Source organism: Misgurnus anguillicaudatus, chromosome 15 (genome assembly GCF_027580225.2).
Source record: "Misgurnus anguillicaudatus chromosome 15, ASM2758022v2, whole genome shotgun sequence".
Taxonomy (NCBI): domain Eukaryota; kingdom Metazoa; phylum Chordata; class Actinopteri; order Cypriniformes; family Cobitidae; genus Misgurnus; species Misgurnus anguillicaudatus.
In genome coordinates, this window is record NC_073351.2 from 17,563,862 (window position 1) to 17,578,453 (window position 14,592).

Sequence of the window (14,592 nt, forward strand, 5' to 3'; positions counted from 1 at the left end):
CCTGAGTTTAACCCACACCTAAAAGCACCCAAGCATTTTAGCAAAAGCCCCACCCACTCCCACCCCAGCAAAAGCCCCACCCACTCCCACCCTGCCTTGAGAGCCAGGCCATGTCCTACATAATGTATGAATGATTGGTGATGAAATTTGTAATGTTAATGATGTATAACATGTTTATTACCCATGTAAGGTAATGAGTGTGTTGGTTTTTGTAAAGTGATGCTCTGAATGTGTGTCTGTGCAAGGCTTTTACTGTAGTCTTTGGTGAGTACAGAGAGGAAGACTTGTATCAATTCGAAACAAAGACATGAAAACACACTTTTGGAGATGCGGAAGGTTACAACATGCAGGCCGGCTCTAAACTCAGAAAACTCTGTCAGCCTTCGAAAAAGTTCACCCCAATAGTACTCTTGTACTATGTTAAATGCATTGGATTAAAGTAAATGAATAACTATAAATTAAATGTAATATACAGTAGCTCTCTTGCAAAACCTTGTGAGATGTCTCTAGTGTTCTAAGGCTCCTAAGACTCTAAATAAAAAAAGTAATTCAAATAGTCGCATGTCGCTAATGTCATCCCATAATACCTTTAGTGCTAAAATGCTTTATAATGCTGAGCTAATAATAATAAATCCTCTGGATTTTCTGCAATATGGAACCTGTATCTTAATAAAGGGAAGGTGAGAAGGTGAAGCTTCATTTTCTGAATTTAAATCGCAGCAAAAAGACAAAAAAAAGTAAAATATAAAGAGTCAGTAGGTCAGTAAAGTTGTAAGATATGAAAGATGCAAAAAGAATGAAATACAAAACTACAAGCAATTGCCTAGACAGTGAGACAGCACAGGGCTTTAGAGAGGTGGGACTGGTAATGTATTAGGAGACCAGTTAAGGTTTCTAATGAGAGTGTGTGTATGTGTGCGTACTTCACACACAAACACACACTGTAAAAACCATCAACAGTGCTATAAATGCAGTTTTGAGCCTGCTGACAAAGAGTCTGTTTACACCTGGTATTAAAATGCGTTTTGGTCGATCGGATCACATGTTGGTCAAATGTTTAGGCAGCCACAAAAGACCGCCTATTCTCCACCTATTGATCTAATTTATGTAAAAAGTACAGTGTTTTACACCGGACTTGACTTCTAGCAAGAACCCACATTGTTCAACGCAATATTTTGGTTTTATTTTGTGACTGTGTGAAAGTTGTGCAAGCTTATTTTGATCGATCTGAAATATCAGGAAAAGCTCTTACATATACATGTACAAAATGTTGTGCTGTACTAACAACACAAGCAGCGGACTTTTGAATCGCGTTCAGGTGCGAAACAGCAGGGTTTCTTGACGCTTTAAGTCACAATTTAACATTAAGCTTATAATTATCATTGAATAGTTTCAACACAAACAAACTATATAGAGTTTAATTGTTCAAAAACTGAACATACGAAACAAAACAAACAAAACACATGTATACTGACAGTCTGTGGTATATACAGGGTTCCCACACCTTAGTTAACTTCAAATTCAAGGACTAAATGTGGGGACACAATTCAAGTGAGAGCAAGGTTACATTGTGTTACATTTTAAGATAAATTGTTACAGTTCTCTTTCGAGGGAACTCGTGCTGTGTCACTGCGGTGACACTTTGGGGGCGCCTCCAGGAGTAAGTGCGTCTAAATGTATATATAAATTCAACCAATGGTGAGGCTAAACGACAAAGACAGGGTGACGCGGGAGCCAGGAAGTATATCTGAAATATTGCAGAAGACGGCGTTACAGGAACGCAGGAAGTATGGCAATGGAGACGCATCATCTCGTTCCCTTTTCAGGGAACAACAGTTACATACCTAGCTAGAGACGTTTTCATGTGTCAAACACAACTTTGCAAAAAAGCATTTTGGTATGAATCAACATTCGCATACAGAAGATATAAGCATTTAAATCAAACAGTTTAGCATGTGTGGTTAAAAAGTCTAGAATTTTTATGATATTATCCTACACTACACAGGGAATAATATGAATTTTTTTTTCAGAAAACTTCTTGCATAAAATATATTCAAGCACTTTCAATGACCTGTATCTATGTATGCATATTTTCAAAAACTTCCCAGAGCCTTGAATTTTTCCCACCAGATTCACAAACTTTCAAGGATTTCAAGGACCTGTGGGAACCCTGTATATAATTCTCTGGTTTATTTTGTTTTACATTTTCTTGATAAGAAAAATTTGCATATAGGCCTATTTACTGAAAGTCTGTTTCACAGCCAGAACAAGCCAACTTATAAAAAGCGCTGCCAACTCCCTGTAACAAACATGATCTGACAAGAATATCTGCCTTTATAATGATAATAAATAAAGCAAATGGTTTGATACTTTCATGCCGACTGTTGAGATCCTAAAAACAAAGTGCTTGTTGTCCTTTTTATTACGTGTCCATCATCTGAGGAAGATATTTACTAATCCTGCTGATTACTGCACAAAAAACCCTCCAATTGGTTATGGTAATACATAAAGTTAAATATTACATTTTACATTGTATTAATTTTTCATGTAATTAAGCAATGTTGAATTCTGATGCTCACCAGTTATATCATGCGTTCGTTGCAGGCCACTGTGTGTATTTAATACGCATTTGGCAGATATTTGAACTATAGCTTGAGATGTTAGTGAACAAAGATTTAGGAACACATAGCCTACAAATGATTGCATATGTAAGTCATTACATATGAAGTAAAGAGTTAAATAAGACGAGACAATTCTAATAAAAGCTTAACCCTGGTGACACAGTTTTCTTTTCTTATGAAAAATACGGATAATGGAATAGCATTAATTTTCAAATTATTATTTTTCAGAAACAAATATATTAAAACATTAGGGCATACTAATTGTAAGTCGCAGATAAAAGCATCTGCCTAATTATTAAATGTAAATGATGACAACATTTTTGTGTTAACTATCCCTTAAAATAAGAACGCTTTTTAAAATCCAGGATTTTAAACCTTTAAGATTTTCCAGTACAATTTCTGTTATCTTTCATTTTCCAGGTGTTTTTCAGCTCTGGAAAATTACTCATTCAATTTCCAGGAATTCCGGGTTTTCCAGGACGCGTGGGAACCCTGGTTGAGATGGGGCGGAGATGCTGACTAGGATTTAAAAACAGAATTGTTTCTAGTGTACACATCTGAATAAGCATACACAGACTTTAAGGATTAAATCTACGCAAAGTTTTATACATGAGGCACCAGGTGTAAATGTGAATGTCTCTCTTTTGTCCACTTGCGATCCGATCGCCCAAAATGCATCTTAATACCAGGTATCAACAGCCCCAAAAAGACCACATGGTGCATTTTGGCTCTCCTAGCTTAGCAATAAGAACACCATCTATGGTCACATCACACTAGCTGTAACTCCCAATTAAGCCAAATTGATCAATACTGTGATGTGGTCAGCATGTACTGCTTTGTTTACTTTATACATTGTTTGTAAATGTTTTGTGTGCAGCCATCTCTCTGCACTCTCATGCAATACAAAAATACGAAGATGTCCAAGACACAAAGACTCCGATTCCAGCAAAGGAGTGCACAGATCAGTTCACAAGTATAGAGAGAAAAGAAGAGGTGAAGAGAAATGAAGAGGTGAATGAAGAGATGAGAGACAGTGGTAGATAGAGGCAGACAGTTATAGATGAAGTGTGCGGGGTGCAGTGGTTTTGGGTGTGTTCACTCAGTGCGTGGCAGGAGCTGTAGATGTTGGCTCCTCTGACTCCCATGGCCCCAGCCCCAGGCCCCCCCATACCATCTCTGTCTGTCGCACCTCAAAGGTAAGCTCCTCCCCCTCCTCCTCTCCCCCTTCGTCCTCCTCACCAATGTGGCAGCTCTGTGTGGGAAAATGAAGGGCATCGTATGTCATCAACTACTTAATGATGCCCTTAAAGAAACACCACCAGTGCTTGCAAACTGGCACAACATTTATTTTGTTCTGAAAAAATTTTGTTCTGAAACAGGATCAAGAAAATGACTGTATACTTTTTTAAAGAATGCAAGAGATGTTAAAGGATGTTAATGCTGCGCCTGTTTTTTTTTTACTGAATGGTGACTGAGACAAGTGTCAACAGTCACTAACATTGTGCCTTGAAATACAATACAGAGAAAATTATGAGAGAATTTTGCCAGAAAAATATTAAATGTGTATTAATGAAATGCTGCCTTGCAAGCATTGTAAAAAGACTATAAAGACACACATGAGCATAAAAAGTCAAACTTAGCTTACTTTTGCCATAATATCAGCATATGACATGTATAGATGATCAACGTCCAGTTTACTGTGAAGATGAAAGTAATGTATATAAACATGACAGTTGGTAAGAAATACCTTGTAACTAAAAAGCACTTCAGAGAATGAAAATGCAATGATTGGCTCACGTTTTCTCGGTGAGAGCGGTACGGCTGAAGTGGAGAATGAGCTGATGAAGAGGGTCCGGTTTTGCTTCGGTTTCCTCCTCCTCTTCTTCTTCCGGCTCCAACGTTTTCTAAAAAAGCAAAAGTGTGAACAGAACGATCAAGGGTGTATCTAGGGAGCGTCAACAAATACGCCAACTTACGGATAAATCGTCTATCATCTTGTCTTCAAAAGAGTAACCCTCATTTTCAATCCAGTTGCGCTTGTAACCGTCAAGGAACATGTTGGACCCCCTGTGCCTTGGGATGGGAAGCAAAAAAGTAAATTTATGTCTGTGCCAAACTAACGCCCATCTTTAACCAATCTACAATTCCCATAGACCCCCACATTAAAATGCCCAACTTAAAGGGACACTCCACTTTTTTTGAAAATAGGCTAATTTTCTTTAAAGTTAAACATTTCGTTTTTTAATCTATTCAGCCGATCTCTGGGTCTGGCGGTACTACTTTTAGCATAGCTTAGCATAATCCATTGAATCTGATTAGACCATTAGCATCACATTCAAAAATGTTATTAAACATGGTATTAAACAGCCACCAAAATAGTTAGGGGGACTATTTTCGGGCACTGCGTAATATCATTTCATTAGAAAAATATTAATACTTTTTGGTCATTTTGAATGCGATGCTAATGGTCTAATCAGATTTAATGGATTATGCTAAGCTATGCTAAAAGTGGTACCGTCAGACCCGGAGATCGGCTGAATGGATTCCAAAACAGTAAAAATAAATTGTTTAACTCTAGGAGAGCTGGAAAATGAGCCTATTTTCAAAAATGTGGAGTGTCTCTTTAACAGTAGATAATATAATATGTTTACAGCCTTGAAAAATTTTTGGTCTATATAGCTAATTTTGCCCTTCGTGACAACTGTGAGGGCGGGGGGTGAATTTTTTGTAATCATCCGTTTAAATTACATTAAGCCTTAAAGTTCTGCATAATTAAGGGCGTGGCCATTTGAGTGACACTGCTGTCACTACCGTCAAGCTAGGTGGGCGTGGTTCCAGCAACCCCAAAAAAAACATTCATGACAAAAACAGTTCTAAAATGTAACATTTTAATTAAACAAAACATATTAAATTATACAAAGTAGTGCTGTTGGTTAGCAGCCTTATAATTTTTAGGTTTAATTACACAGAAATAAAATGCCATAAAACTGGGGCCACCCTGGCACCATTTCGGCCCCCAGTTTAAGAACCACTGACCTATCACGTCACAGACACTACGTCCATATTTTTTACAGTCTATGGTTGATACCTTGGGATGTTGTAGAGGGGTGTCATTCTGAAGCAGGCCACCACCGCCCTGCGACGCTGTTTGGAGAGAAGCTTGTGCCAAACCATCTTCTTAGATTTAAAGGGATGCTCGGTCTGATAGAAAAGAGAGTAATTGACTCACAATGGTTTGTAACTGCATGCATGTGAGTTTGTTCATCTGTAAACGGGCCTCACCAGTTCAATGTGGTAAAGAACAGCAGAAACCTCTTGAACTCTCTTCACGACCTTCTCAGGTGCATCAGCGTCCTCAGCTTTACCCGTGGTCTCCTTATAAAGAGCCATCTGCCAGCGCATGGAAGGGTCCTCTACCTACAGAGATGTGTAACATTAGACACCTACAATACACTAAATCACAGCTAGACTGTGTCTGTTTTCTTACCTTGCCCTGTAGATGCAGGTTATTCTGCAGAAACTCTCTTACTTCCTCATCTGTGTCTTTCTGTGATGTAGAAATAAGCAATTGACTAAATAAACAGTAATCTATAAGAACACAATGTATAAAATGTTAATAATGAAAAATGAGAAGTATTAATTTAAAGTGTGTAATTTCACATTTGCCAGTGGACAGAAAAAATACACACTTCAAGCTTTACCTTTAGAAAATATTCCCCTTTAAAAACTCCGCGTTTATTTGTCATTTGGTTTTGTATCTGTGGGCAGTGTTGGGGAAAGTTATTTTTAAAAGTACCGGTAATGCATTACAATATTAGGCTACGTTTACATGGAAACGATCTGAAAAGAAACCGCAAAAGTGGCGTTGCGTTATCACTTTTATTCCGCGTTTATAAAAGCGTTTTGAGGGGGAAATCTGCGTGCATATGGTGACGCAAAAGTTTGTGATATTCGATGTAGTATGCACTCCAGGCAGCTAGGTGGCAATGTGAAGCACTGACACACAACAACACCAAGTCCGTGTGCCTGCGTACAACCTTCTTCCTGGTTCTCCCAGGTCTCGTCCAAAGCCGTCTGGTTTGCTTCTGACGAATTGGTGCATCAACAATTTCACTGAGGTAATTAATGCGCCTTCTCTGATCAGTAATACTAGCTGTGAATATTTCGTACAACTGCTGGAAAGACTGCTATGGCAACTAATCCGATATGTTTGTTGTTTTTTTCCTGAACTGGCGCATGCATGTGACGTAAACGCGTACGCGAAGAGAGCCACCGTGAGCAGACTTTTGCGTTTTTTCTCTTTAGACGAGAACGCAACGGTAGATCGTTTTAAAGATTTCCACTCTGGAGGGTGGTTTCACTTTTTTGCGTTTTTAAGCCCCCAAAACGCCATCGCAGTGTAAACGAAAGGCACATCCGATAAAATATTTTACGTTTTCAACCTCGAGCGTTCTCGTGTAAACAGGCCCTAAGTTACTCCCAAAAAAGTCACTAATTGCGTTACTTAGTTACTTCTCATGGAAAGTAATGCTTACGTTACTTTTTAGTTACTTTTGCGTTACTTTTTCCCAAAACGCCATCGCTGTGTAAACGAAAGGCACATCCGATAAAATATTTTTACGTTTTCACCCTCGAGCGTTCTCGTGTAAACAGGCCCTAAGTTACTCCCAAAAAAGTCACTAATTGCGTTACTTAGTTACTTCTCATGGAAAGTAATGCTTACGTTACTTTTTAGTTACTTTTGCATTACTTTTTCCCAAAACGCCATCGCTGTGTAAACGAAAGGCACATCCGATAAAATATTTTTACGTTTTCACCCTCGAGCGTTCTCGTGTAAACCGGCCCTAAGTTACTCCCAAAACAGTCACTAATTGCGTTACTTAGTTACTTCTCATGGAAAGTAATGCTTACGTTACTTTTTAGTTACTTTTGCATTACTTTTTCCCAAAACGCCATCGCTGTGTAAACGAAAGGCACATCCGATAAAATATTTTTACGTTTTCACCCTCGAGCGTTCTCGTGTAAACAGGCCCTAAGTTACTCCCAAAAAAGTCACTAATTGCGTTACTTAGTTCTCATGGAAAGTAATGCTTACGTTACTTTTTAGTTACTTTTGCATTACTTTTTCCCAAAACGCCATCGGCGTGTAAACGAAAGGCACATCCGATAAAATATTTTTACGTTTTCACCCTCGAGCGTTCTTGTGTATACCGGCCCTAAGTTACTCCCAAAAAAGTCACTAATTGCGTTACTTAGTTACTTCTCATGGAAAGTAATGCTTACGTTACTTTTTAGTTACTTTTGCGTTACTTTTCCCAAAACGCCATCGCCGTGTAAACAAAAGGCACATCCAATAAAATATTTTTATGTTTTCACCCTCAAGCGTTCTCGTGAAAACAGGCCCTAAATTACTCCCAAAAAAGTCACTAATTGCGTTACTTAGTTACATGTCATGGAAAGTAATGCTTACGTTACTTTTAAGTTACTTTGGCGTTACTTGGCTGAGGCTTTATCTCTTTCAGGCATTGCAGGCATATGCTTCTTATGACTGAGAAGTTTTGCATTCAGAAATTGCATATTTCATCACAAAAATGTCGAGCTCTGGCCTGACTTTATTCAGAACATAATTTTTTTAATCTAATTAATTAAACTAAAAAAGTAACTTGCATTACCTTTTTAAAAAAGTAACTCAAATACTAATGTGTACATTCAAAAAGTAATGCGTTACTTTACTCGTTACTTCAGAAAAGTAATATTATGTAATGCACGTTACTTGTAATGCAATACCCCCAACACTGTCTGTGTGTACATCAGATACAAAATCTGATGTGCAGTCAGACACAAAACAATATGTGGCTCCCAAATATGTGGCTATAACTTGTGTACCAGAGAGTAGCGGATCTTGGCCATGTTAATGAGCTCTTGGTCTGCAGGCGAACACATGTTGAGACCAATGGGCAGCAGTTTCTTCAGGGCCGCTACAATCAGCGAGGTCTGCACAGAGTAACGGTCCCCGCGCCGCTTCTTCTTGGTTCGCTCGACATCCGAACCTCCACCCTACGAAAATCCTGCAAAGTTAGACTGACACGAGAACACTTCTCCCTACAAAGCAAGCTTTGATTGTGATAGGCTGGTTTGCATAAAGTATATCCCTGCTAAAAAAACTTAAATTAGCATCTGGTGGTCTTAGTCTAATCCGCTAGCTATGTGGGTTTTGTGCACCTGCTTAACCAGCTGAGAACAAACAAATTAGCTTAACGGAAGTAAATACTTTTGGTGAAGTGATTATTTTGGCTATAGAAACAATTCTCTGTAAACATCTCCCTTCTGGTACAGTCTGTTAAATAACATGTTAATGTCTTTAAGAAACAAAAGGGATGGTTTTGCGATGGGAATAACTATCAAACTATCATCCAGGGAAATAACACCATGCTTCGAGTACAGGCAAGGAACTCAAACACGACAGCTACAGTGACTTCTGCAAAAGTGCAGCATGGCACTTGTAAGTGTTATCAGTCAGTTTATTAAGAGATGACTGTAACTAAACATACAGCATCTCCATTGTTAGTAGTGCAATGTTGCCCACCCCCCAGCACCGCACACTAGAAAACAGCACTAGGCTTTGGGGTCCGCTCCATCTCTCAAATACTCAACCCCCTTGATCTGTGGCTATAAGATAACATTACTGAGTCTGTTGCCTTCTACAACAAGAGCTCCATCTGGTCTTTCGACTAAATGAGATGGCACACGAGGACATGACAGAGATGAGACAAGAAAAGACAAGAAGAGCACTCGTGATGAGAAGATAACACATGATGCTACAGTAATGACAGTCTCACACCACAGAGGGGGATTTCTACATATGAAAACGTCCATAGCTGACAACTAGTGAGGGTAGTAAAGACGTCAGTTGGGTCTGGGTCAACAGACTGGACACAAATTAAATTACACTACAGTATATGGAAGGAGCGGAAAGTACCATTTAGTCATAGGCTTGACTGGATATGGTGAATTAATCAAAAGGAGGGAAATATTAGATGAGAGATGCAATGAGAACTGTTCTCTACTATGAAAATCTATTTTCTCTCTATCAATTGACAGTGTGATTGAATGTAATCTTCAATGTAAAGATTAGATGATGGGTGATACTTAAAAATGAAGTATTTTTAAGATTGCCCCTCGTGAGGGAGCATCACCACCAGAGCTAGTTGGGAGGAAAGATCAAACGTTAACAACAAACAGGAAGACAGCACTTAAAGATCAGACAAAATCCATCAGAAGGCACATCAACCAAAATCACTGGCAGGGTGATGGGACTCAAATTCAGCGGGAAGAGAAATTCTCCGGCTGAAGAAGGTGCCATGATCCCAAAACTAATGTCTAGAACTGAGGACTTTCATCAAACAAGGTACAAACATACGTCAGCCACACACTGGCAGTGAATGTGGTTTTGTATTTAAAACTACATGAATGATGTAAAGTTGTCATGTGCAAGTGAACATTATGATTTAATGTCTTAATGCGTAATTTAGTCTCGTTGATGACTTTAAAGCAGGGGGTTTTAAACTTTATAATGCCAAGGACCCCCAAATATGATTAATCTTTTATGAGGAACCCCTTTCCTAATATATATATATTAGGGGTGCAACGGATCACAAAACTCACGGTTCGGATCACATTACGGTTTTTGAGGCACGGATCGGATCATTTTTCGGATCAGCAAAAAATAAAGTATAGGAAAATTCTAATAACAAATCAAGAAATTACAAACATTTATAAAAAAGAACAAAGTTGCACATTAAGTAAGGTCTAAAATCATTAGGTACAGAAATCAAATTAATATTAATTGTATTAATTAAATATAATTTTTTTGAAAGCTTCAGGAGTGATTTTCTCTTTGTCTTGGGTTGTTTGATTAACATTAATGACACAGACTTGAGTAGGTAAATTGAGCTTACTGTCTCTTCAAGACCAAATATGCACAGACTGCATATCTCTCCGTTTGTCCACTACTGAGTCCCCTTAAACGAGGGCACACACACAGACAGGGGGCGAATTACAAACGGCGCAGCATAACAGTCGTCCCACATAAAAACGTTACGTTGTTTTTCATTGCTCTATTAGCCAAATGTATTTTAACACACTACAGTATGAGAGAGAGTAGCGCAACTCTCTGAAGTTTAAACATCAAGAGTTCTGATCTTTGAAGGATGATGTCTGACTTGAGCTGGACCAGACGCATTCAACCGCACATGTGTTTGTGCGTAAAAGAGTAAACTGATCACTTTAGTGCCGTTTTGCAGTTAAACAGTTTAAAGCCGCTCTATGCATTTTCGGCGTTTATGTTGAACAGCGACCCCTAGAGTCGCTGTAAAATACTTGCAACTGTCGTAATTTCCCAATCTAGTACACCTCCGAAGATAATGACCAGGTAACGTTCCACAATTTCATACAAATATTAGGCTACTGCATAGTCTACTAAACTACAGATGATGGTAATATGATAATAAGAAGTTTATTCCAAGTGTAGAGTGCATATAATAATAAAGTACCTGGCTGGCTTATAATGTTTTACATGATTGGCTTATTTATGTCCTGATAATTATGTGAGATATTGACAGCTGTTGTCATGATAATCGCATGACATACTACAAGCAAGCGCAACAACATACAACATAGACCGCAAACAAGTTTACATATAAGAGATTTACTTACTAGTCCATCAACAAGATCGCCAGATCAGCATCCCGCCACTGCTGTCTTTTAGCTGACGGCAACGAGTAAAAACCTGACCGAGTGGGACTCTTGTCCGGTTCCTAACGCGGTCAGATTCTCTTTTCCTTTTCCTACTCTCTTCCGAACGCGCTTTCTTAACTTTTAAATCATTTAGCCTCACATCTCAAATTTGCGCGTGCAGTTGTTGTTATAGGCTTGATCGACTTCATGCAGCGCTGCAAGAACCGACAGCCGGATGACGTCAAAGTGCCGTCTCGGATCATTCTCGCGGTACTTTGACGTCATCCGGCGATCGGTTCTTGCAGCGCCACACGAAGTCGAACAAGCCTAACGTGTGTGACGTCGTTGCCGTAAAGCAAGTCGTGATTCTCGCAAGATTTGTCAGGGGCGGTTCTCTCAAGCTTGCATTGCTGGTTTTGCTAGCGGCGTCCTCCCCGAGCTTCAACAGGAGGATGATTCGCCCTACTAAGACTTTGTTTACCACCGAAATAACTTTGAAGCTGTTATATTAAGGTAAAATAACTGCATAGTGTGTCTTTAAAATCACTTGAATGTTAACATTTGCAAACCTTTGAAACACTTACAAATGATAAACTTTCCCTATTTAAATTTGCGTATTAATCCGCTAATCACATGCGAGCCGAACCGTGGGTCAACTGCGATCCGTTACACCACTAATATATATATAATATATATATTGACATATATGAACCAACAGACAACATTACCGACTACAGCCACAAGAGTCCGCTATTCAGTGGTTCTCAAACTGGGGGCCGTGGGGGGGCCCCAGTTTTATGACATTTTATAAAATAAATTAATTTATCATGAATTCTGTGCAATTAAACCTAAAAAAATAAGACTACTAACCAACAGCACAACTTCGTATCATTTAATATGTTTTGTTTAATCAAAAGTTGAGTTTTAAAACAGTTTCTTGTCATAAATTTTCTTTGGGGGGCCGCGAAAAATGCGCCGTACACAAGGGGGGCCGCACGCAGAAAAAGTTTGAGAACCACTGTGCTATATGCTGCTTCTGTATTTATGTAATTCAATGGATTCAGTGATGTGGGATAACGAGCCAGCGAACTTGATGCGCGTTGGCTTCTTCTGTTCATTTGGCCTATTCAGCCTTCCAGGTATGTTCAGTATGCTATTGTGTATCGTGTAAATAACTACTTGTATTAGGTTAACGTATGGACACCTATTCAACCTGCTATTCTGTCTGTTGTTGTTTAGTTGAATAACTTCCCTTTCCAGATTAAATGTCTGTTCTCCGGCTTGGATTTTGTGAAATAATTTTCTAAATAAATGCGACGTTTAGTCCACTGCTACTTAAATATGTTTTTTCGTCTTCATGACACATTTTTGACTGATGCGACTTATAGTCCGGAAAATACGGTATAACAATTTACATATTTTTATGTGTAACAAAAATTTTATTGGCTATATTAAAACTGAATGGAAAATATATATTTTTACAGCAGCAACTATAACAATAAATCTTGTTTCATAGCAGCTTTACAAGAAATTCTGCCCAGTAAGATAAAGGGGACTCGAATAAGTACAACACATACACATACAAGATACAAGCAAATATAAATTATTCTGAAATGCATATAGTAAGAAATAATAAATAAATACGTAATAAATTAACTTTGGGAAAACCTAGGGGTTCCCGGACCCCAGTTTGAAAACCCCTGCTTTAAAGTATTTTTGCTAAAATGTGTGTAGTGTGCACACGTGTGTGTGTTTGTATCAGTTTGCCAGTGTGTGTGTGAGCCTGATGAAAAACCTCTGCATTGCGCGCCATGCGATCAGCACAGCTCTTTCATTTTATCGTGCAGAAACGCGGTCTGACCTCTGCGTCCCCGGCCTACAGGCCCCCGAATCCACACCGAGACAGAACAAAGAGAGATAGCACTGTTAAAACTAGACAGTTAAAGCCCATCCTCAAGGATAGGACACAAAACATCCTCGTGGATCTATAAACCCACTGTGAATGCAGATACACTGTTTGTCCTAGATAGGAAATGAGGTCAGAAGTCTTTTAATAAAATTGTATTCTAACAAACCTAACAATATAAAAAAAGCAGCATTAAATCATTAAAAAGCAGAACTGAATAAAATGGAGATGGTATTATTTATAAAAACAACAACCTCACCTTGCTCATTTTGCTTTTGCTGTCAGCGGTGAGGAAAGACATGTTATTGATCTCATTCATCACCACGAAGTTCTGCTCCTCACGCTTGAAGTTCTGCAAAGATGCAAAGCAACAATACATCACAGATGTACAATGATGGTTTTCACAGTATGGTAACCGCATAGAGACTTACATGAGATTTGGACCAGAAGATGAAAACTTCTCCAACCATTCTGAAGAGGTCCTCAGCATCAGGGTCAGGACAGGTCAACCACCTCGCTCTTTAAAGATCAGAAAAGAGCTGCTGACTGAGTTTGTGTTCAGCCTAAGAGTTTATCTGCTGTAAGTGAATGATATAAGTACCTGTTGTTGTCTACGTATCTAATGAGCAGTGGGTAAAGAGCGTACAGATCCCTGCAAAGCACAGCAAACTCGTCACGGATGGTTCCTTCCTCGCTGTCCACCTCCGTCTTGCCCTCCATACGCAGCTGCTCCTCCTCTGCGACCACCTTTCCACAGCGTTTCTTCAGTTTCTCCATGGTGGGGATGAAGTGGGACTTCAGCATCTCCGGCTTTGCTCTGCTTACGATGGGCTGAGTAAACACTATGGAAGAACATCAGGAAGAAGCCCACGATGAGCAATTATAATGTTTTGTCATTTACTTCCTGCACATTGACGTTTCCTTTTACCTGCCAGTCTTTTCATCCAAGAAGCTTCATCAATGCCCAGATTATTCACTACGATCTTCATGATGCTGCCCAGAAGTTGATTGAGATGTTCAGAGGTGACGTCGGTGCAGAGTTGACCCTCCTGCTCGGGGAAGTTCTCCGGTCCTCGCTCCCACCAGCGGGGCAGGTAGTTGCACAACATGGGAAGGGTGATCTCGATCACATGAGGCATCTCTGTATAACGGGCCCCAGACTCTGCCAGATCTCCGATCTCCTTCATCAACACGTCCAGCTCAGGGATGTCCAGACACAGCTCCTGTACTTGACTGGGCAGACCCAGAACTAAAGATGGAAAGTAGGGAAGAATTTGTTTTTCAACACCGGTTTGAAAACTTTACAGGTGATGTAATACGTTAATAGTG

General features: G+C 39.3%; 1 protein-coding gene across 14 annotated transcripts in view; it reads right to left on the minus strand.

The window, feature by feature from the left end:
• Positions 1-14,592, minus strand: part of ryr1b (ryanodine receptor 1b (skeletal)) — a 123,893-nt gene that overhangs the window by 18,128 nt on the left and 91,173 nt on the right. For 7 of the 14 annotated variants that reach the window (XM_073853492.1, XM_073853495.1, XM_073853503.1 and 4 more), the window contains 13 exons: positions 14,192-14,512; positions 13,865-14,105; positions 13,695-13,782; positions 13,523-13,615; positions 13,219-13,233; positions 8,508-8,678; positions 6,109-6,168; positions 5,904-6,038; positions 5,710-5,822; positions 4,598-4,694; positions 4,419-4,525; positions 4,267-4,318; positions 3,793-3,873 (listed from right to left, as the gene is read on the minus strand). In XM_073853492.1, the coding sequence (XP_073709593.1) occupies positions 3,793-3,873; positions 4,267-4,318; positions 4,419-4,525; positions 4,598-4,694; positions 5,710-5,822; positions 5,904-6,038; positions 6,109-6,168; positions 8,508-8,678; positions 13,219-13,233; positions 13,523-13,615; positions 13,695-13,782; positions 13,865-14,105; positions 14,192-14,512 (1,574 nt within the window). The remainder of the gene's footprint in view (positions 1-3,792; positions 3,874-4,266; positions 4,319-4,418; positions 4,526-4,597; positions 4,695-5,709; positions 5,823-5,903; positions 6,039-6,108; positions 6,169-8,507; positions 8,679-13,218; positions 13,234-13,522; positions 13,616-13,694; positions 13,783-13,864; positions 14,106-14,191; positions 14,513-14,592) is intronic. The other 7 variants (XM_073853504.1, XM_073853499.1, XM_073853494.1 and 4 more) reach the window with 3 other exon arrangements.